The 23,031-nt window shown below is 52.5% G+C and overlaps 1 protein-coding gene and 1 long non-coding RNA gene across 15 annotated transcripts in view; one reads left to right on the top strand and one right to left on the bottom strand.

Annotated features, from left to right (window-relative positions):
• Positions 1 to 5,999: 5,999 nt before the first annotated feature.
• MARCHF10 (membrane associated ring-CH-type finger 10) overlaps positions 6,000 to 23,031 on the bottom strand; it is a 113,017-nt gene continuing 95,985 nt past the window's right edge. For 8 of the 12 annotated variants that reach the window (XM_071083392.1, XM_011743622.3, XM_011743620.3 and 5 more), the window contains 2 exons: positions 16,558 to 16,671; positions 6,000 to 6,462 (listed from right to left, as the gene is read on the bottom strand). In XM_071083392.1, coding sequence (XP_070939493.1) covers positions 6,313 to 6,462; positions 16,558 to 16,671 — 264 coding nt within the window. In that variant the 3' untranslated portion in view covers positions 6,000 to 6,312. Of the gene's footprint in view, positions 6,463 to 10,203; positions 10,247 to 12,215; positions 12,279 to 16,557; positions 16,672 to 23,031 lie in introns of those variants that run through there. The other 4 variants (XM_011743626.2, XM_071083395.1, XM_071083394.1 and 1 more) reach the window with 2 other exon arrangements.
• The window catches only part of LOC139359662 (uncharacterized), a 52,319-nt gene continuing 38,312 nt past the window's right edge, over positions 9,025 to 23,031 (top strand). The window contains exons 1-6 of one of the 3 annotated variants that reach the window (XR_011615932.1): positions 9,025 to 9,387; positions 9,638 to 11,131; positions 12,095 to 12,787; positions 18,516 to 18,646; positions 19,260 to 19,369; positions 20,417 to 21,625. This is a non-coding gene — a long non-coding RNA (uncharacterized lncRNA). Of the gene's footprint in view, positions 11,132 to 12,094; positions 12,788 to 18,515; positions 18,647 to 19,259; positions 19,370 to 20,416; positions 21,626 to 23,031 lie in introns of all 3 variants that reach the window. The other 2 variants (XR_011615931.1, XR_011615933.1) reach the window with 2 other exon arrangements.

A 23,031-nucleotide genomic window follows, 5' to 3' on the forward strand; every position in this document is an offset into this window, starting at 1 on the left:
GGGACCCCCTCCAGCAATCCTCTCTGCCAGTAGCGGCAGGACCCATGGAGGGGGCCTAGTCACTCACGGAGGGAGCCCCAGTCCTGTGGGAGGTTCACCCTGGAGTGAGTCGCTGTTTAACCCTGCAGCCCGAACAGCTCCCTTTGTGAGTTAAATGCCCTGCCACTGGCCACAGTAAGAGGTGAAGCCAGCTGAACTTCCTGGGTGAAGCAGGGACTTGGAGAACTTTTCTTTCAAGAGGTTTGTAAAATACTCCAATCAGCACTCTGTAAAAACGTACCAGTTGGTGCTCTGTAGCTAGCTAGAGGTTTGTAAACTGCACGAATCAGTGCTCTGTAAAAACGCACCAGTCAGCACTCTGTAGCTGGTTAGAGGTTTCTAAAATGGACCAATCAGCACTCTGTTAAGTGGACCAAGCAGCAGGACATGGGCGGGGACAAATAAGGGAATAAAAGTTATGTCTCCCCTGCCCACACACACACCCAACCCCCTGCGGCAACCCAGTCAGGTCCTCTTCCACTCTGTAGAAGCTTTGTTCTTTCACTCTTCACAATAAATCTTGCTGCTGCTCCTCACTCTTTGGGTCTGTGCCACCTTTAAGAGCTGTAACACTAGGCTGGGCGTGGTGGCTCACGCCTGTAATCCCAGCACTTTGGGAGGCCGAGACAGGTGGATCACCAGGTCAGGAGATCAAGACCATCCTGGCAAACATGGAGCTTGCGGTGAGCCGAGATCACGCCACTGCACTCCAGCCTGGGTGACAAAGTCAGACTCCATCTCAAAAAAAAAAAAAAAAAAAAAAGTAAAAAAAAAGAGTTGTAACACTCACCATGAAGGTCTGTGGCTTCATTCTTGAGGTCAGTGACACCACGAATCCACTGGAAGGAACCAACTCCAGACACACCACCACAAGAAACATTGGGGGAGAGGCCCCCCCTAGACCCTAGTGACTCTAACCTTGGGAGAGAAGAAAGGTCGAGGGGTGAGGTCAGGGTCACTAGCTTGACGGGTGGGAGGGAGCAGCGGAGGGACTGAGGACCCAAGTGGCCAGAGCTGCCCTCGTCAGTGGCTGGTGCCTGCTGTCCTCACGTCTCTCTGCCTTCCTCAGGTGACGAGTCTCCCGAGGGCCCTGCACCCACCTGCAAGCATTTCAGACAGCGTCACAGGTGCCTGGAGGCTACCCCTAAACCTCGTTCTAAGCCTGCCCAGAGATGACTAAGGGACGGTCCTGTACCTCTCTGAAGAGGCAGGAAGCAGGCTCTGGGCGCTGGCCACTGGCCCTCTGCCTCAGGACAGCCCTGGTGGCAGTCTCTTTCCTTTCTGCTCATTTCATTTCAATACATCTAGCACCTCCTCTACATACCAGGCTCTTTGCTGGGTGGCAGATGCCCCCAAGCCTATCCTGGCGGGCCTGGGCAATGAGCACTGTATGCCAGGCGCTGGGCCCAGCCTTCACTTCCAGGGTTAACCCGCCCCGCTCTGGCCACCTGGATCCTTGAATGAATGGGAGAATACGGCTGATCTCCAGAGAACAGCATTCTCTCAACCTCTTGTCGCACCAGAGATGGCCTCCTCGAAGGCGTGCTGGCAGAGCTGGCCTGGCCCAGTGGGCAGCCCTGTGAGGCCGCAGGGGCAAGGAGCCGCCAGCCATACCACATGGCTCTCCTGGAACAGAGTTGCCTGAGCCTGGCCAAGCTGCCTTGAGCACCAGGGCTGGAGTCCATTGCAGGCACAAGGCAAAGAATTGTGTCTTGAGGGAGGCCCGGGAGGAAGGCAGGTGGAAGGGAGGGTGGGGAAAGGACAGCAGGGAAATGAAGGGGGCTGTGAAAGACCAGCACCAGATGAAAGTACTGAGATGTTCAGGACGGGCCTGATTTTCTTATCTTAGGGGCGGGGACTGCCAAGAGGCCCCGGGAAAAGACTGCAGGCTTCACTCCCACCAGAACCAGCACCATTTGAGGGGCAGATCTCAATCCTTCCTTGTCCAGGCAAGCAGGCGGGATGCCAGCGCTGGAGAAAGGGGAGGAGGAGGAGCGGTGGGCAGGCCTTTCCTGATGGAGGTGGACACACTGGGGGCACTAAGGTTCAAGGCCACACAGTGAGGAGCGCAAAACCTTAACTGTCTCCTTGCATCGGCTGATGGCAGAGCTTTAGTTATAGCCATTTCAGGGAAATCCTGGTCAGTTAAGGTTTTCTAGTGCAGTTGGGATTTTTGCCTATATTTCCAGGTGCCTCTGAGGTCCTATGGAGCGTCCAGGTTTTGCAGCTGGGGGAGGGGCATCTGGTCCCCGATCATCTATGTCCATGCTGGCTTATGCAGGGGTGTCCTGCCCTTCTGCATCTCCCTCAGGGACTTGGGGAACCTTGGATGGTGTCTTTCCTCATACTGGGGCTGCAGGGGGCTCAGGACACTGCCTCTGTCCCGCTATTCCTCCATGACAATGATAACAACAAAATATGTGTTATTTACTAAGTACACGCCCTGTTCTAACTGCTTAACACGTATTAACTCAGTCTTTCCAATATGACATCAGGTAGGTGCCACTGTCCCCCCTTTACAGATGAGAAGTCTAAGGCACAAAGGTGAAGAACTTGCCATGCCACTCTCCTCCCTGCACTAGAAAAAGTGTTGTGGGGTGGGCAACAGGGTTGCAGAGAGCCCCTCGAGATCTTGCAGTCAGGCTTGGGGACTGAAGAACGTTGTCTCAACCTCTCATCTCTGTGGAGAGTTTTAGGGCTATTTCGAGACTTGAGGGCTAAGAATGACCTCTTTCCTTCTGAGCCTCCATGGCCTCCCTTCCCAAAGCAGTGGAGGAGGGACACCTGGTTGTCCTGGGTTGTGGGGTACAATGCATAGATTAAAGTGGGGCTTGGCTGATGTATTAGACATTTATACCATTGGGGAACGCTTTATTTTATATTTTATTAATATTTATTTTTATTTTTTATTTTTTTGAGACAGAGTCTTCCTCCGTCACCCAGGCTGGAGTGCAGTGGTGCGATCTCAGCTCACTGCCTCCCAGGCTTAAGCGATTCTCCTGCGTCAGCTCCCTGAGTAGCTGAGATTACAGGCACCCTCCACCAGGCTTGGCTAATTATTTTTTAATTTTTAGTAGAGACCAGGTTTGACCATGTTGGCCAGGCTGGTCGTAAACTCCTGTCCTCAAGTGATCCCCCTGCCTCGGCCTCCCAAAGTGCTAGGATTATAGGCGTGAGCCACCGCACCTGGCCTCATCACTGCCTTTTAATAAATGAGGCTATTCTCTTGGAATCTCAAGCCATGAAAAGCTCCATATGGCAGGCAGACTCCTGCCAGGAAATCAAGTTGATAGTGTGGGTAGTCACCAGCCCTGCAATGTCTACCCCACCCTGGACCTCATGGAAAGCATTCCTGGTTGGGTTAAACCCCTGAAACAGTTTTTTGTAGAGAGAGTACAGTTTTGGCCAGGCGCCATGGCTCACGCCTATAATCCCAGCGCTTTGGGAGGCCAAGGTGGGCGGATCATGAGGTCAGGAGATCGAGACCATCCTGGCCAACATGGTGAAACCCTGTCTCTACTAAAAACACAAAAATTAGCTGGGTATGGTGGCGAGTGCCTGTAATCCCAGCTACTCGGGAGGCTGAGGCACCAGAATCATTTGAACCCAGGAGACAGAGGTTGCAGTGAGCTGAGACCATGCCACTGCACTCCAGCCTGGCGACAGAGTGAGACTCCATCTCAAAAAAAAAAAAAAGAGTACAGTTTTCAAAAACCTAATGATTTTCTGATGTAAACCTGTGATGGTCTTCTCAGCTGCCTCAAACACTGTCGCATCCTACTGTGGATTCGAGCTGTCAGGATGTTTACATGGCCACCTCAAATTCCATTCAGCTCTCTACAAAACTTATTTTTAGATGTGCACTGTCCCTTCTTATACATTCCTCAGTACTGGATCCTGGACAAATCTTTAGTCAACCTTAAAGTTCAGTTCAAATGGCTCATTTTCTCATAGAGCTTGAGGCTATGTTTGTTGAGTGGAGGAACTTGAGGTTTTAGGAATTTTATTTAGATCATGGAGATATTTTCAACTGGAATGGCTCTTAACTTTGATCTTGGGTCTAGGTTGCCTGGTTGAACCTACTACTGGTTTTCTTTTTCTTTTTCTTTTTTTTCTTTTTGAGACAGAGTTTTGCTGTGTTGCCCAGGCTGGACTGCAATGGCGCAATCTTGGCACACTGCAACCTCTGCCTCCTGGGTTCAAGCAATTCTCCTGCCTCAGCCTCCCAAGTAGCTGGGTTTACAGGCATGTGCCACCATGCCTGGCTAATTTTTTTTGCATTTAGTAGAGTTGGGTTTTCGCCATGTTGGTCAGGCTGGTCTCAAACTCCCGACCTCAGGTGATCCACCCGCCTCCGCCTCCCAGTGCTGGGATTACAGGTGTGAGCCGCTGTGCTTGGTGAACCTACTGGTTTTCAAGAGTTGCATCACTTTACATATCGGAAGAGTGGGACCAGATTTTAAGGTGATTCAAGCCTAGCCTTCCTAAAACCCTACTGACTCCTTAATTCAGCTCAGGCACCCCTTTGCAGCAAAATCTCACCCTTTGAGACCCCCAGGAGAGGATGGGTCGGGGAAGCAGGGGCGTCTCCTGGTCTGAGAAGTCTTAAAGGCAGGGGGGAGAAGTGCCACCTCCTCTTCATTTCATTTTTCTCTCTTGTCCTCCTCTCTCAGCCCTTTTTCTGTCCCTCCCTCCATTTTTAATCTGTAGAGGCAATGAGCTTCAGCAAATTTATCCAGTTGTGTAAACGTTGCCACAAAGCAGCTTTATAACACCTCCCTCACCCCCAAAAGTCTCCTGGACCCTATTTGCAGTCAATTCCTGCCTCTTTCCCAGCCCCCGGCAACTACCGATCTGCTTGCTGTCTCTCTAGTTTTGCCTTTTCTAGAAATTGTATAAATCATGTACTATGTAGTCTTTGCTGTCTGGCTTCTCTCACTTAGCATAACGTTTTTGCATGTACCATAGTTTGTCCCCTCCACCTTTTATTATCATTATTATTATTTCAGACAGTCTTGTAGCCCTGTCTACAAGGCTGCAGTGCAGTGGTGTGATCATGGCTCACTGCAACCTTGACCTCCTAGGCTCATGTGATCTTCCTACCTCAGCCTCCCGAGTAGCTGGGCCCACGAGGGCGTGCCACTACACATGGCTAATTTTTAAAATTTTTTCTGTAGAGGCAGGGTCTTGCTATGGCCCAGGCTTATCTCAAATTTCTGGGCTCAAGCGGTCTGCCTGCCTTGGTCTCCCAAAGTGCTGAGATTACAGGCATGAGCCACCATACCTGGCCCTTTTATTATTTATTTATTTATTTATTTTTCATATGGAGTCTTGCTTTGTTGCCCAGGCTGGAGTGCAGTGGCGCAATCTCAGCTCACTGCAACCTCTGCCTCCCAAGTAGCTGGGACTACAGGTGTCCACCACCATGCCCAGCTAATTTTTTTTTTGGTATTTTTAGTAGAGACGGGGTTTTGCCATGTTGGCCAGGCTGGTCTCCAAGTCCTGACCTCAAGTGATCCATCCTCCTCAGCTTCGCAAAATGCTGGGATTACAGGTGTGAGCCACCAAGTCCAGCCCTTTTATTATTTTTTGGCTTAACTTTTTTTTTCTCTCTCTCTCTCACACACACACGTACTCAAATACACTCATGCACACATAATTTTCTCACTAACCCTCTGACCTTTCACCCCAAGTCCTGACTTGGTCTTTGGGTCCTAAGATGCAATTAGGAAAAAAAGTGTGGAGTCCACACCCCAACTGGGTCTTAAGTGGGTACTACAGGGGCAGCCACCATCCAGCCTGCCCCAGCCCACGGGGGCCCAGGATGTAGCATCCCCAGTGATGGCGGGAGCGAGGGAGAAGTGGAGGTGAGGTGGGGACTGTGAGATGTGCTTCCCTCTTCCTCCAACTTGAGACCCTCGGCCTCTGACCAAGGCAAGTGAAATAAGCATGAACAAAACTGGGAGAATAAAGTCAGTTTACTGAATGAATTCATGGCTCGAGTCCACTCAGGGTGGAGTGAGGCCTGGCAGGCGCCCTCAGCACTGGGACCCCAGGCCACTGGACCTGGCAAGGCTTCTGGGTCCTCTTGGGCTTCTGGGCTAAGGGGGCAGCAGCAGGCTAGCCTGCCAGGGGCTCCACAGTCCCAGGCTGCTTGACCTGTGCTGTCTGGGACTAGACTGGTCGCTGTGGCTGCCCATAGATGCTCAAGGCAGACCCCAAAAGAGAGTGGCACAAGGTGAAAATGCTAACTGTGAACACTTGGTTTCAGTTTCAGTAAAGAAGAGGAGGAAGGGAGGCACTTGGGGACGTAGACAGAAGGGCTGGCGGGAGAGGGCTCTGCCGAGCTCCATGGTTGGCTTCCTTGCTAGACGACCCGGCTTTGAGAAATGCTGCCTTCATTTCCATCTCCCAACTCCGAATCTGGAAGGCAAGAAGATGTTTCAGGCCGGAGGGCTGCAGCAGACTGTGGCGTCTGTCACAGGGGGCATGGCACTGCCGCTCCGTCTTCTCCCACCCCAGCCCTGAGGGCCAGCCACCCACATGGCCACAGTGCCTGGAACAGCGTGGGGAACAGAGACCTGCAGTCTGGGGCTGGGGAATCTGCAGACTGCCCCATTGGGGTTTCAGCCACACCAGCTTCCCCCAAAGACAGCATCTTGGTCATCTCCACATCCCGACATAGCCTGGTGCAGCACTTGTTTTCAGGCTGAATACCTGCGGGGGCCATTGCTTCCTCTCAGGGTAAGACCCCACTTGAATCCCTGCTTCCTAATTTGGCAGGGAAGGGGGAACTGACTCAGGGGTTTCAGGAGTCTTTCGGAAATCAATGGCTGGAGGCAGAGGGACGCGTGACAGGAGGGAGAAGGGAGGGACAGCAAGAGGCGCTGGGTGGCAGTACAATCCAAGTGGAGAAGGTGGAGTTGGTGTGGGGGGGTCTCCTTTATTCTTGGGGGAAACTCTTGTTCTCAATATGTTTCTTTCCCCCTTGGCTTGAGTGAATGATCCCCGACAATTTAGAAACAGTTTAGGCTGGGCGCAGTGGCTCACGCCTGTAATCCCAGTGCTTTGGAAGGCCGAGGCAAGTTAATCACCTGAGGTCATAAGTTCGAGACCAGCCTGGCCAACATAGCAAAACGCCGTCAACGTAAAATACAAAAAATTAGCCAGGGGTGGTGGGTGTCTGTAATCTCAGCTGCTTAGGAGGCTGAGGTAGGAGAATCACTTGAACTTGGGAGGCAGAGGTTGCAGTGAGCTGAGATCTGGCCACTGCACTCTAGCCTGGGCGACAGAGCGAGACTCCATCTCAAAAAGAAAAATAAAAAAAGAAAAAGAAAAAAGAAAAGAAAGAAAGTTTCTGCCTGTTGTGGAAGAAACTGTTGCAAGGAGCAGGAGCAACTGACATGCCCCCAATCCTACCTGGACCCTCTCACCCTTTCAGTTCCACCCAAGGAAGCCCCAGCCCCTGAGCTGCCTCCATCCCCTCATCCCTCCTGTGCTTTCTCTAAAAGCCAATAGCCTTGACTGGGTGTTTGGTGAGGCGCTCTGGCCCAGTCTTTGGCCAAGGGCACTCATGCCCGCCCCTGTCCTCATCTGTTTGCATATCTGCATATTGGACCCTCCCCCCACCCCTTGTCTTGGTGACACTGGGAAGTTATTTGTGCTACTGGGAAGCAGCTGTCCTGGTGCTGGCTCCTGCGCACACCCAGGGACTCTCCCCAGCTGCCCTAACTTCGGTTTCACTTGTGGCATTTGTGTGAGGCTTTGGTTCTCACGTGCAGAGGAGGGGACCTGGTCAGCAGGCTGGCATGGGCACCACAGAGCCACAAAGAGGCTGGCACCTCTCTGTGCTACCTGGTGTGCCCTGATGTTTTGCCTTTTCCTCCTGTGTACCTGAACCGTGCTAGGGCAGCAGGTCACAGCTGTGACTCAGCTCTGGCAACCCATATTAACAAAGTGCTGCCAACCAGGTGAGTCATGATAGGATGCCAGGGGACCAAGGGAGTGTGGCCTACGGGGGAGGCTGGATGCCCGTGGCTCTGCCACTGGCTACCCTGGCTCTTGTCTTGAGAATGGCTCTGGCGGGAAGCCAGGCCAGGGCTGCGACTGGTCAGCACCCCAGGATGATCCCTCTGTGCTGGGTTCTCCTTGGCCTTGGTTGTGCCCACCCATGTCTGGGGCGTGAGAAGAGCTGGGGGCAGGTGGAGCGGGCCTGGGCTTCCAGGGGAGAACTGGCTGTCTCCCCTGGGGCCGAGAGCGGCAGGGGAGGGGTGGTGATGGGGTGGATCCTCGAGCGGGTCCCAGCTCCCGGAGGAAGGATGGCAAATGAGTGGGGGTCGCTCCCTCTGTGGGACCATTTGCCTCGGAGCAGCACGGAAGCGCGGCAGGTTCCCTGACTCCCGTGGACACTCTTTTTGGAGCACCACCCTAGGGATGCTCTTCTGCTCTCCGGAGACGTGGGTCTTCCCTGGGGCCCGGGCTCGGAGGCCAGGGTGCCCCAAGCCCAGGCTCCAGGGTGTGTGGGGAAAGGCTCGGTCCTGCTCGGCGCGGCCCGCCCTGGGCACTAGGGGTCGCCCCTGCCCAGCGGAAGCCACGTGGGCGCGCCCGGCCGGCGCAGGTTTCCCCGGACCGGGAAAAGCGAGGCGTCTCCGGGGCGGGGCTGGGGAGGGGGCGCCTGGGCGCAGCGCCGGGACCCTGCCCTGCCCTCCCGGCCGCGGCTGGACGGAGCGCGGGGCCGCAGCGACCAGGCCGGGCTCCCCGTCGCACCCCTTCCGGAGCGGGAGGCCCTCGCCGAGGCAGACCCTGGGACGCGCGGGGCGGGCGGCGGCGGGGAGCCGCGGGGCCGAGGCGCAGGGCGTTTTCCCCGGAGGTGCTGCGTGCGCCCGCGACACAAAGGTCTTTTAAAGACCTCGCAGCGCCCTTCCCGGCTGCGGAGGCGGGAGCAGCAGCTGCGCCCGCCCGGGGGACAAGGCCGGGGTCGGGGGCGGCAGCGCGAGGGGGCGCTGGGAGCGGCCGGACCCCGCGGTGGCGCTCGGGCTGGGACTCCCAGGCTCCTTTTGTGAGCGGAAGGCAGGGCCTTCCCCGGGTCTCTGAAAATGGTCAATTCGGCTTCGCAGGGCTGCGTGCCCGGAATAATAAATTGGCTTCTCTAGGGTCGTAATCCGGGCCCCACCCCGAGCAGCTCTGAGCTGGTTCGCGCCTTCCAGGCAGGACTATTGGGGGTTCTCAAAAGCACCCCGCGGTCGGCTGTGTCCGGGCCACCGGGGTCCGGTTTGAACACGATTCCAGGGCCCCACCCCATCGCCAGAAGCGGAATCTCGGGGCGGGGCCCAGGAATCCGAGTTTTTGGTGAGTTCCCGGGTGATTCTGATGGCAAAGCCCATGTGGGAGCCACTGTTCTAACGGCTTTTGGGACAGGCAGTTGTGAAATTTTCCCCCAGAAGAATCTCTGGGGACCCAATTGTCATACACCCCTCTGTTCACTGCGGTGTTGATTCTGCCTCCTGATGAAGTTCTTCCCGAGTCTGACTTCGAGCCCGCCTGCTTTATTAAGCACGTTTTTCTCCAGTCGGTTTTTTTTTTTTTTTAATGGAAAAAGAAACAGGGAGAAGACTTTTCTCGAACCTGTGTGCAGAGAGCCGTCTTGCCCGCTTTGAGGGCCCTTTCTCGGGAGACCTGTTTGCTTTGTTCAGCCTCTGAATTCAGCAGACCCAAAATCCACCAAGGCCACTAGCTTGTGAGTGAATGTGGTCCCTTCAGGTAAGGGCCAGACAGCCCCTGCCAGGGCTTGGGGAGGGTTTCCCTAGAGGAATCCTGGCAGTAAAAAAACCAACCCCCAAACTCTCCAAGTGCTGGACGCTGGAGAATCCCAGCAAGGAAAAGGAACAAATCTTATCTCATGCCGGAAGATAACCTCTTCCCTTTGTTGGCGCTTTTCCTTGCGTTCAGGATGAATTAAAATTCTTATCTGCTCTGCATCCAGTGAACTTGGCCTCGCCTTCCCGATTGTTTGCTGCGGCTGACTTTCCCAAGCTTTGTGGGGTTATTTTTGCCTCTGGGTGGTGGTCATTCCTTCCTTCCATGGCGTTAGGTTCAACACAGTCACAGAAAAAGAGAAATTTAGCAAACACCCTCAAAATGGCAGGACTGGGCCCCAAAACCTACTTTCATTTTCCTCTGTTCTGGGTTGTGGGTAATTTCTTGACAACTACAAGAAAGAAGACAACGAGAAATGCATTGTTATTCCAATGCAATTGTGAACAGATGTATAACCTCCTAGTTGCAGGAACGTTCTAGGAATCCCTTACACCACCTTAAAGGGGCAGGGAAACGGGCAGAGGTGCTGAGGGCTGGTGAGTGCTAAGCATTGGCAGGGCTCAGCCTCATCCTAAGGAGAGCTGCAGCCATAACCTGGGTCACCTTTGTTGTCTCCGGCTTCTAAATTTGGCAGCAAGAACAGACTCGCTTCCTTTGAGCAATTGATCTGAATAGCAGAATCCCATTCTGATGGTCCGAATCACATTTACAGGCTGTGGGGGTGAAGGCCGTGCTAATTGGCCACTTGCCTCACCACTGGCTTTGAAACAATCACTTGTATTCTCTGCCCGGCAGGAAGCAGCAGACCCATCAAGGCCCTGGGCTCGCTCTTTGTTCTGACTTTATGGCATTTTATGCCACAATAAGAAACACTGTGTACTCCGTGGGAGCCCATTGTGCCAGGCTGCAAGGATGTGGGCCCTGGTGCAGAGGGCCTGGTGCTCTTCCCCAGGAAGAAGAGGGGCTTTGTGACAGGCTGGGGGACAAAACAAGGGGTGCTGGACACTGTTACTGGGGCAACTGCCTGGCCAGTGTGGAGGCAGCTTTAGTCCCTGAGACCGTTTCTGTGCCCAAGGAGAGGGAGGGCAGGGGAAGGATGGAATTTCGTCTAGAGTAGCAGGTCCTGGTTACCTGGTAAATTATGCATCAGGACTGGGCTAGGCATTGCCTCTGTTTTCTCTGGGCTCCCGAGACAACCTCCACCTGCCTCTAGATTCTGTGCCAGCTGAGCGTATCTATCTCACCAACTCTTGTTCCACCAGGAAACTGCATCTTGGTGAGTGGGAAGTTTTTGTAACTGTGGACCAAACCTGGGCTTCCCATGTTTTGGGTTGATCTGGTCCTTAGAGAGAAGAGCTTTTGGTTTTGTAGAAATGATATGGATGGGGGCAGGGGTAGCCACAGTCTATCCAGTCTCACACGTGAATGAACCGACGGGGATTTGAGAATGGCTTCTAGATCCTGCCTGCCTCTCCAGCCAGCCCCTGGGCTCCCTTCCCCTGCACCTAGCCTGAAGTTTTTCACTATTAACGGCACACCTGGGACAGAAGATAGAGGCGGGTCCTTGCTCCAGGAGATCGCTGTAATAATCAGATAGAGACAAGACCTGGGCTGGGAGGAAGCCAGGACACGGGGGTTGGGGGACTAAGCCCTGACAAATGGAGTGCTCCGTGTGGGGGCTGAAAGGGAAGGAGGAGAGGGAAGGCAAGGCCCTTTAGCTTCACCTCGAAGGTGGGGTCGGGTGAGGCTGGTGGGTCCTGTCTTCTCTGGAGAGGCTCCCCAACAAGCACCTGAAGGGAGGAAAGGCCAGCTTCCTGCTGGCCACTTGCAGAGGCGAGCATTCAGTGCTTCTGCCAGCCTGTCCCTCACCCCACACCCACCCGTCCTTCCCATGTCCGATGCTCCCCACGCGGTCCCCCTTATTACCCCGTGCCATTGCAGCAGCCTCCCAGCGGTTTTCTTTCCCCTCCAGTGTGGCTGCCCAAGTTCTCCCCGCAAAACCCACATCTCCTGGCCTGCCAATCCCAGGCTGGAAACTGTTCCATGGCCTCCAGAGCCACTCACAAACCCTTCCCGCTCCCTGCCTGCACCTTAGGCTCTTTCTCTGCCCTTCCCGGCCACACACCTCCCTGACTTTCCCCAAACATGCAGGTCTTTCCATGTCTCTGTGCGTTTCCATTTCCCTCTGCATGGAATACTCCCATCACACCTCTCCTTGCCCATCTGCCAAACCCTTCAGGATTCTGGGTCAACATCATCCCCACAGTGGATCCATTGATGAGAGCAGTAATGGAAGCAGGTTTGCCACCAGTCTCCCAAAGAAGTGGGAACACTGATTGCAAAGGGCACAATCTGATTGGATGAAAAGCGAGGCCTCAGAAGCATTGGCACGTGTCCCCGAAGAGCTGGGCTGGAGGTCTGTCCTACAGGAGGGGCAGAAGACGGGGGTGAGAATGGCGGTGCCCCATTTCATCCGACTGCTCTGTGTTCCCCACATCTGACCCAACCTTCCGTTACAACACAGGCACATTTGTGGATACTCTTGGTTACATGTGTGTTCTGCCCTCAGACTCTGAGTCTCTTCTAGGAAAGGAGTGTCTTAATCATCTTTGTATTCCCAGAATCTAGTTTAGAGGCTAGTACATAGGTTTGCAGAAAATCTTTGAATAGCGGCCGAGGTGGGAGGATTTCTTGAGACCAGGAATTCAAGACCAGCCTGGGTAAGCAAGACCCCATCTCTACAAAAAAAAAAAAATTAGCCAGGCGTAGTGGTGGACGCATCGCAGCTACTCAGGAGGCTGAGGTGGGAGGATCCCTTGAGGATCCCTTGAGCCCAGGCATTCAAGCTACAGTGAACTGTCATCCCGCCAGTGCACTCCAGCCTGGGCAACAGAGTGAGACCCTGTCTCAAAAAGAGAAAGAAAATCTTTGAGTAAGTAATATATGTTGAACTTGGAAGTATTCCTTTACCTAGAATATTGTTCTTTCTGCAAATTTTGTACCATCACTTTCTCTAAAACATAACTCAGGACTCGCCTCCTGGAAAAAGTAGGTTCTGATTCAGTAGTTGACTGTGCATCAGAACGTTACTGAGCACCTATTAGGTACTAGGCATTCTCTAGGCACTGGAGGCCTGTGAGATACAAAAGAGATAAAGGTTCCCATGCCCAAGTTGTTAATGAGTGCCCCCAGCCCACGCGGGCCACTTCCTTATCTGGCAGAATCGCTTGGGACGTCTGTAAACACTCAGTGCTCCTGGCATCCGTAGTGCCAGGGACATGGTCAGCAGTCAGATGTGACTCACTGTGTGCCCAGCATTATGAGAGACAGGCATAGAAGGCCTGGCTTTGCATTCAAATAGCTCACAACTTCACTGAGACCAGTTGTTTATGGGATTGCAGGAAACCCCAGGGAGCCCCAGCCAGGGAAGAGCTTATGTTGTCAATTTCACAGCCTCTAAGAATTCACTGGGTCCACTAGTTCTCTTGCACAGGTGCTACTTTCCAGTTATTTCCTGCTTTTATAAATATGTGTCTCCTTTTTCAACTCCTTCACACGCTCTTTACGGAAAGGGATATCATGGCGTCATGTCTAGTGTCTAGCAGCTTGTTTCCCTGATCCTCATCTCAGCACCTGGTACAGGGCAGTGCACGAATGGATGAGAAATGATCACCACCATTAAGAGGCATTTGTCAGCTAGGTGCGGTGGCTCACACCTGTAATCCCAGCATTTTGGAAGGCCAAGGTGGGTGGATCACCTGAGATTAGGAGTTCCAGACCAGCCTGACCAACGTGGCGAAACCCTGCCTCTACTAAAAATACACAAATTAGCCGGCATGGTGGTGCACACCGATAATCCCAGCTACTCAGGAGGCTGAGGCAGAAGAATCACTGGAACCCCAGAGGCGGACATTGCAGTGAGCTGAGATTGTGCCACTGCATTATAGCCTGGGTGACAGAGCAAGACTCTGTCTCAAAAAAATAAAAAACAAAACGAAAAAACAGGAATCCGTCACTAGGTCTCTTCATGAGACACAACCAAGAAACATGATGTGAGTGAGTTCAACAGTTCTGGTAGATAAAGGAGAGGGAAGGACTTCTCTCCTAACTTAGTGCCTCTCTTTTGCTAAATGTTACCATCAGATTCTGAGTGTTTTCTACAAGAAATTACTGAGATGCAAATCAAGAAGTGTTGAATTTAACAAGAGCCAGTTTGTTTCCTACTTTCATTTGGGTGCCCTTTTTTTTTTTTTTTTAAACAGGGTCTCACTCTGTCACCCAGGCTGGAGTGCGGTGGTACAATCATGGCTCACTGCAGTGTCAACCTCCCTGCAGCATCAACGGCACCTGGCCTGGGTGCCTCTTAACTGGTTATCTGTACCTGTTATTGCTTGGTAGTCTAAGTGTGTGAGATCAATTTCAGGGTTTCTCCAATTCCATGTGAGCTTGTGGTGAGAGAAGAGTGTCCCTGGTCCCTCCTGCTGCTTTTTGCTCTGGTTCCCAGCTTGCTCCTGGTACAACTTCTTCCTAGTCCAGGACAGATTTACTGGAAGTTTCTTTAGAGGCAGTGCTTTAGGGCTTTGGTCTTCATCCGTTGGGTTGTACTGTTTGTCGTTTGTCATGTTTGCTTTGCAGGCCTGGTGGCTAATGCTGCTTGCATTGGCTCACTGCTCTTAGGGCCATCTGTAACCTGTATCAACCCCGGATGCTTTGAAGTTCAATGTGCAATAAAAAGTTCATTAAAAAGATGTGGAATCATGAAAATAAGGTTACAGAAATGTTAACAAAGGATCATTTCCTGCTTCTAGTACTTTTCTTTTTTAAAAAATATGTTCCTCTGAGAAATTTATGTCACCATTAAAACTATGGAAGAGTTTAGGAAGGACAGGCCTGGGTCAAAATGAGGGTGAGATTCTTGAGGAGATGTCTTGGCAGAGCCCAAGCCTGTTTTCTTAATTGAGAGCTCAGGGTCTAAGGAGAGAATGTAAGCCAGAAAAAAAAAAAAATCTAGGTTTCTCATGACTTTTTTTTTTTTTTTGAGACAGTCTCATTCTGTCACCCAGGCTGGAGTGCAGTGGCACAATCTCAGCTCACTGCAACCTCTGTCTTCTGGGTTCAAGTGACTCTCCTGCCTCAACCTCCCGAATAGCTGGGATTACAGGCGTGTGCCACCACACACAGCTAATTTTTTTGTAATTTTAGTAGAGACAGGGTTTCACCATGTTGGCCAGGTTGGTCTCAAATTCCTGACCTCAAGTGATCCACCCAGCTTGACCTCCCAAATTGCTGGGATTACAGGCGTGAGCCACCGCGCCTGGCCCTAGCATTTTAAATAGGGATGGCTCTAAACGGATGGAAACAGTCCATGGTCATACAGAGTCTGCAGCCATGTAAGGAATTACATGTAGAATGACATATGGCAGGTGTCTCTTGTCCATGTGAAGTGACTGGGGAGAAAGTGAGAGAGAGAGGAAGAGAGGAAAGAAGAAAATAAAAAGAAAGAAAGGTGTACAGGATGGGGTGGCAGTGTCATTAAAACTGCCTTGTGGCACCATCTGGCTTGTCTACTGCCACACTGGCTCACTTTCTAGTCATGACCTTCTGACATGAGCAGAGGTCCAGAGCCAAGCCTCAAGGTCCAGGGCTAAGCCAGAGGTCAAGAGCCAAGGCTCAAGGTACCCCTTGAGGATCCTGGGATCCAAAACACTGCCAGCAGACCAGCCCCTGGCATGACCTTAGGGGTAAGGGTGGTAACCTGTCCTCACAGTGCCCCTGCCTGGCCAGGCACAGAGAGGCATTTGACAAAGCGGGAAGTCCCTTGAGGCTCAAGGTGCTGATTTGACAATGACCAAGTGTACTAAGACACTGCAGAGGTGGACCCGTCCAACTCCCTCATTTGGGTTGACTTTGTTAAGGCCAGGCTCCAGTTAGGAGGAGGACTAGGCTTCTCCCTGCACACCATGGGGTCTCCTGGAGAGCCCCAGTTCTGCTGAAGAAAGGGCAGCCACAGATGATCACTCTTGATAAATATATCATCTTCTCTAATGACAAATGGTGCCACTATCATCATCTTTATTTCTTGGCAGCCTGTCTCTTTCAATGGGTACATACGCTGGCATAACATGTCCTGGGGGCCCAGGCAGTCTCTTGTGGGGAAGATTCTTCTTTTTCTTTCTTTTTTTTTTTAATATATATTTTCATTTTTGTAGAGATGGGGTCTCGCTGTGTTGCCCAGGCTGGTCTCAAATTCCTGGCCTCAAGTGATCCTCCTAGTTCGGCCTCGCAAAGCACTGGGATTATAGGCATGAGCCATCACACCCAGCCAGGTCCCTCTTTTTCACAGGTCCTCCATGTTCAGGCATTGGGGGTGCCCACACATAATACACAACCAGCCCCTGCATCCTTGCTGTCCTCTAGTTTTGGGGGGCAAATATCCCTAGAGACTCACTCACTTATATGACCATTGATGACCATTTAATTACTACTCATGTTCAATAATAAGCAATTATGTGATCATCACTTACTTTTCAGCCAGAGGGTCACCGTATATACATTTAGCAGCTGCTAAATCTTAGTCCTAACAATGACAGTCCCATATCCTCCCAAGTGACTGAGGACCTCAACAGCTTGCACATCTAATAAACAGCACTGCAGGGTTTTCAGGGCTGCCACCGGGCAGCTCTGGGTCACAGCCAGACTTACCCTCTCTCTTTCCACCTGGTTGTGATTGAGCCTCATGAGTTCTGCAAACCTCTGCTCATAGAGGTGAAGCAGCAGCACCAGGTACAAGCCTGAATTCATCAGCTCGTTTTGTGCCTACAAATGGAAAAGAAAGCTCTTCAGTTCATCTGTAAAATAGTCATGGTCTAAATTGTGGGGTGCAGGGTAACAAGGCTAAGAGGTGACAAGAACTGGGACCAGAGCCCAAGCTCCAAGGCAAGGCCTGCTCTTGGGGACCGGAAGACAGAGCAGGAGGAGATCCAGGGTAGAGGCCAGGGCCGTCACTCCCCTGGGATTTTTTACTAGCTAGTGGAGGATGCTTTGAGAAAGTTCCATTTTCCAGGCTCGATCCCATTCCACATTTATTGAGCAGTCACGTATGCAAAGCCTTGAGCTGGATGTTGTGGGGAACACAGGGCAACAAGCCTCAGAACTCCCTGCTGGGATGCCATCACCTGGTGGGGAGAGAACTTCATCCGTAAACAGCTCCAGTACAAGCTGGATGTGCCACAACAGAGATGCACCAGGCCGTGTCTGTAACGTTCTCAGCAGTCACAGATGTCTCCTTGTGGAAGGCTTCCTGAGGAGCCTTGCTTGCCCCTGTCATTCCTTTGCTCCCCAGTCCCTAAGCATTCGTCTTGATCTTGCATACCACCTTTTGCACTTAACATTTCCGCTTTTTCTTGAGGAGTGGGCTGTGTTTCGTTTCTCTCGCTCGTGCTCAGAACAGGCGCTACACAGGGAGGATGTGATGGTCTGGCTGGCCATGGTGCTTCTGTGTCCTCAGCACTTCGGCTTTGCTGCAAAGAGTGGCTGTGCTCACTCTAGACCTTTCACAGACCTTCCACAAATCAGCGGTGTTAGGAACAACTACTCCTATCCCTCTATAGGGGAAGGAGGGGAAGGCCCTTTCAGTCCCCGTCTTTCCCCTGAGTGGGGGTCTTGGGATGGGCCAGGCGGTGCTCACAAAGCCACCCAGCCCCCGGGGACTGGAGTCCCCAGCAGAAGGCATGGCCCCTTCTGTCACCCTTGGGAAAGGTTGCAACTGTGACTCTGTCGGTCCAGGATAACGAAGCGTGGGCATGAATGACACAGTGAGCGCTCAGTGTCTTGGCTGCCTCCCTCCTGCAGCAGCGCAGGTGCCACATCTCCCCGTTCTCATTAGATCCAGCGCAGCTCAGGAGGTTGGCACAGAACCCACCTCTCCCAGGACCAAGCAGCTGCCAGAAAAGGCACAGAAGTTGAGGAAGGATTGATGCGCTCTTCCTTCTGAATCAGGGCCAACTCTGGATCTTGGTGACAGCTGGCCCTGAGGTCACCGCTGCAGGCCTCTCCACCATTCTATAGATCCATCTTCGAAGGCCCCAATCCTCTGTCCTTAGCGGTTAGCCTCCTATTTTTAGCCTTTGGTCGTACTTTTTTGTGCTCTGCTGACCTTGGCCTAGGGCGAGCAGAGAACAAGTTGCTTGTTTTCACTTTTTCTGTTTTATTTATTTTGTTTTTGAGACGGAGTCTTGCTCTGTTGCCCAGGCTGGAGTGCAATGGCGCGATCTCCGCTCACTGCAACCTCCGCCTCCCAGGTTCAAGCAATTCTCCTGCCTCAGCCTCCCGAGTAGCTGGGATTACAGGCGTGCACCACCACGCCCAGCTAATTTTTGTATCTTTAGTAGAGATGTGGTTTCATCATTTGGCCAGGCTGGTCTCGAACTCCTGACCTCAGGTGATCCACCTGACTTGGCCTCCCAAAGTGCTGGGATTACAGGCACGAGCCACCCTGCCCAGCCACTTTTTCTGTTTTAATTTTGCCGCCTCCTGCCCTCCCCATGAGTCTGTGCCTGCCTCCAACTGTCTCGCCAACCACCTCTTCTGAGAATCCTTTCTCACCTGGCTTTTAGCTCCTCCTCACCAACCAAGCCTTGGCCCTTGTTTGTTTTCCTCAGCCCCGGCTTCCTCCTGCAAAAGCTGCCAGTGGTTCTCTCACCAGTGCTCTTTGCCAGCCAGCTTTTATCCTCGAGACACTCGGATGCATAATGGCAAATCAATCAGCTAGAAAATGGCTTGGAACTATCAGGTTTGTCAAAGCATTCAGGGAAATCATTTACTTTTTATGACTCAATAAGGCCCAGAGGCATGCAGATGGGAAAATATCCACTAATGTTTTCTGCAGATAATTTGAAAAGTCACTTCTAGCAGATTGTGTCTCTTCTCTGGTCTGTGGGAGGGAACCTGTCACACGGCGCCATCAATCTCGCCGGCTCGGTTCCTTTATGTGCGCCCTTTGCAGAGCTGGTGATGCTCGACAAAGGGGCTCAGCCCACCAGTCAGAGCAGGCGTGTGATAGTCAACTCCGAATCAGCCTTTATACTCCTGAGCTACAAGTGGGAGGCATTTGTTAACTCAGAGAGTTCCACCGCACTTGGCCGGCCAGGGCCAAATGAACGAGGTTTTGGAGCAGTGCTTACGAGAGCTACGGCCGATCCACTCCCTCCTTGTCCCAATCACGTCACACTTTGACTCCCACGTGGAGTTCCCTTTGTGTGCCAGACTGAAGGGAATGGGGGTGGCATTAATAGGAGGGGACGGGGACATTAAAAAGGAGAAGGCATGTGAAACAGTGCACAAGCGCTCCGGAGATCTCAGCCCACCTGCCAGTTGTTTTCTCCATTTTGCTAATATTCATTTAGGCCAAGAGACTTGCTACTGGTGGAAATTCTCAATACATTCCACTTAAAGAAGCTGATGGCCTGGCTGAACGTTCTATCAAGTCTTCAGATATGTTCAACAGTGCTCCCAGGTATAAGCGTGATTAGGTGACTGCGTGTGTCTGAGGACATCTGTCCTTGGCTGAGATGGAGCCAGGCCAGGCCTGTGCTTCAGAGCAATGACAGCCTGAGGCCCACTGAGACTCTCCTGTGTGGCAGAGCAAGGACGGCAGGGGTGTGTTCCAATGCACAGTGGGCAAGGGCCCCTGGAGTGCGCCTTACTTAGAAAGTGCTTCCGGCTGAGGTGGGCAGTGTAGGGCCACTGGACACTGTGACTTTAGGCAGAGTTTTAACTGTGCAGGGCCAAAGTGACTCAACTTCTAATGGAGGAGAAGTAACCTCTGTTCTGCCTGTATCCCCAAAGCGTGGTAGTAAAGTAAGCTAATATATGGGATCTCACAAAAAAAAAACACATCCTACAAGAGGCAAGATTTAAAGACAGGATTCCAGGTAAATTGTCTGGGCGTAAGATCTGTGAGAGCAAGGCCTGCATCTGTCTTGTTTGCTCCTGACTCCTAGTGCCTGGCCCAGTGCCTGGTATACTGTGCATGCTCTATAAATATATGCACAGATGAAGTAATGAGAAAAAAATGCAAAATTGTGATGGATCAGACAGTGACCCATTCAGCCACAACGTTTGAATCTAGTGGCTCCAGCTTTAACGTGCATCAGAAATGCTGAGCAGCCCTTTTCAAACACAGTTGCTAGGCAGTCCCCTCCCCTCCCCTCCCCTCCCCTCCCCTCCTCTCTCCTTCCCCTTCTCCTCTTTTTTTGAGACAGTCTCACTCTGTCACCCAGGCTGGAGTGCAATGGTGTTATCTGGGCTCACTGCAACCTCCGCCTCCCAGGTTTAAGGATTCTCCTGCCTCAGCCTCGCGAGTAGCTGGGATTACAGGTGTGCGCCACCACGCCCAGCTAATTTTTGTATTTTTAGTAGAGATGGGGTTTCACCATGTTGGCCAGGCTGGTCTCAAACTCCTGACCCCAAGTGATCTACCAGCCTCGGCCTTTCAAAGTGTTGGGATTACAGGCGTGAGCCACTGTGCCCGGCTTCACTGCTCCTCCTTTCTTCCCTGCAGTTCTGATTCAGTTGGACTGGAGTGGAGCCCAAGAATGTGTCCTTCTGACAAGTTCCCAGGTGATGCTAATGCTGCTGGTTTGGGGATCACCCATTTTTGAGAACCACTGTTCTAAACTAAGGGTGAGCACTTGGTAGCTGCTAAGCTGAATCTGGCCTGTGGATGTGCTCTGGTTGGATGGAAGGAAGCAAGAAGGAAGGTAGAAAAGAAGAGCACGACCATCTTTAGTTGGGGAGAGGGCTTTTCATTTTGCCACAAATGCCACCATGCCCAGTGGCAGGATACCTAGAAGATTACCATCATTTGTTGCCTGCCTGGGCTCTATGGTATTTGAGTGTGTAACTTGTGACTTAAACTTTCCTTAAACCTGTTTTCTCCTCATCCATTTTGGAGGCTGGAATGTTACTTGGATCGCCGCATGCTGCTATCCAGGAGTTCTGCCCTCCACCCCAAATCCGAGCGCCCAGCTAGAATCCAATATGAGTCCTGCTTCCAGGCAACAGCCGACGCCCACAGGAGCAAATGTAGGCTGGCCTCACACACGGCACTACCGAAAGAGTCAGGGGAAAGGAGGGCTGTACTGCCCCAGGCCCTGACAGACCTGAGATGAAACCGCCAGGTCTCTGGGGCCCCACAGCTTCTCTTGTCTAATGATCCCCTCTCCAGATGCTTGTAGGAGTTCCTAATCTAGCCGCTTGAGGCCTGGTAGCAGGCCTTGACCTTGGGGCCCGTACTGGAGCCCTGTTAGCGCCTGTGAGCGGCATCTGCCCTGCTCCCACCAGAAGTACAGAACTAAGGTAGAAAAACGTGCTCTGATGGCGGCCCCTTCACACCCTCAGAGGCCACCGACAGTGCTGACCGGGCAACTACAGGACACGCTCTGATCTGTGCTCAGGTCCCAGGTGAGGCGTCCATCCCAGATGTCACAGACTTCACTCCAAGGCCCCGTGGATAGAAGGCCCGGTGGATAGAAGGCCCGCTCCTCTCTTTCCTTCCGCTTTTAAACATCTCTTCTTCAGAAGGGCCTTCTCTGGTTCAGAGAGCAAGTCGGAGCCCCACAGCTGTTCCCCCAGCGGCCTGCACGGTCCTCGTTCTGACCTCCACCCGCAGGGATCGCTCACTCCAGTGTTTGCTGCTGGTTGTACCCCCTCCAGGTCTTGGGTACCGGCAGCATTTCCAGCACAGTAGCTCACAGGCAGCAGGTGTTCAGTAAGTATTTGAAAAGTCAGTTAAACTGGCTGGGTGTGGTGGCTCACACCTATAATCCCAGCACTTCGGGAGGGAGGCCAAGGTGGGAAGATCACTTGAGCCCAAGATTTTGAGACCAGCCTGGGCAACAAAGTGAGACAGACCCCATCTCTCAAAAAAAAAAAAAAAAAAAAAAAAAAAGCAGGCTGTGGTGGCACACACCTGTGGACCCAGCTACTTAGGAGGCTGAGGCAGGAGGATCCCTTGAACCCAGGAGGGACCCTGGCCCCATCCCAGAGCTGGGGTTAGACCTGGGTTGGGCCTGGGTATCACCATTTTAATAGAAAAAACGACCTGCAGCTAAATGTTAGAAGTTGTCATTTTGGGTGGTAAACTATAAGGAATTTTTGTATGGTTTTTGTAATTAAACAAAAGCAAAAACAAAAAAAATTTCTAAGTGGGAAAATATATAAGAAAAACAGTCAGTTCACTAGTCAGTCAGTTTGAGGTCAAGTGAGAACCAGGCTGAGCTGAAGGCAGTTCTAGGTTTCTTTTGGTTTTGCCCTCTTTTTGGTACATGTCCAGACTTGTACACGTAGAAGGTGGTGCCACTTCTCCGGAAGGGAACCCATTTGCCAAGAACAAGCAATGGGGGGTGGCCAGGAGGCCCTGGTGAGCCAGGTTTGGGAGCGAGGGGAAGGGACCAGGCACACAAGGCACAGGTGTCCACGACACCTCCATGGCCAGACTGACGGCCCCCCGGAGCTGGGCTTGTCCCCTCAGTGGGCTTGCTGCGCCTCGGGGATGAGCTGAGGTTCGGTGATATTGTAGATATCTTTGTGTTCAACAACAGTTGCTTCAGTCTTTATCCATGGTGAGCTTCAGAATTCGCCCAAGTCAGTCCCCCTGGGGTCTGGGGTTTCGCCCAGGCTGTGAGCAGACAGGCACTATGAATTCCCAGCAGGTCATGGGGACAGTCGGGACTGCAGTGAGGTGTGAGCCCTCAGCCGCCATCAGACAGCAGCTGCCCATGCTATGACCTGCTCTCCCCACAGGGCAGGCCTAGCAGCCTAGATGCCACCTGGGATGATAATGTGGGCATTTCCAAAAGGCTCTGATGGCCTGTGAAGTTCTCACTGAAACAAATTTAAAATCATTCCTGCTTCCACGTGGAGCAGTGACTGTGCTGGATGCTTTCTGTTTCCCCTGCAGATCCGTGCCCCTCCTGCTCTGTGGCCCAGGGGTCAGCCCCATGGCTTTCCCCAGCCGGGCTCCCTTGCCCTCTGGCATCTCACTGGGTTTGGCACATGGGAGGCCCCGGCAGGAGACCTGCGGGCGGAGGAGGGAGAAGCTGGGTGTCTCTTCCCCGGTCCCTCTCTGCTGGGTGTGGTGTGACAGTGGTTGCTGTCTTCTGCTGAAGGCCCCAG

This window comes from Macaca nemestrina, chromosome 17 (genome assembly GCF_043159975.1).
Source record: "Macaca nemestrina isolate mMacNem1 chromosome 17, mMacNem.hap1, whole genome shotgun sequence".
NCBI lineage: Eukaryota > Metazoa > Chordata > Mammalia > Primates > Cercopithecidae > Macaca > Macaca nemestrina.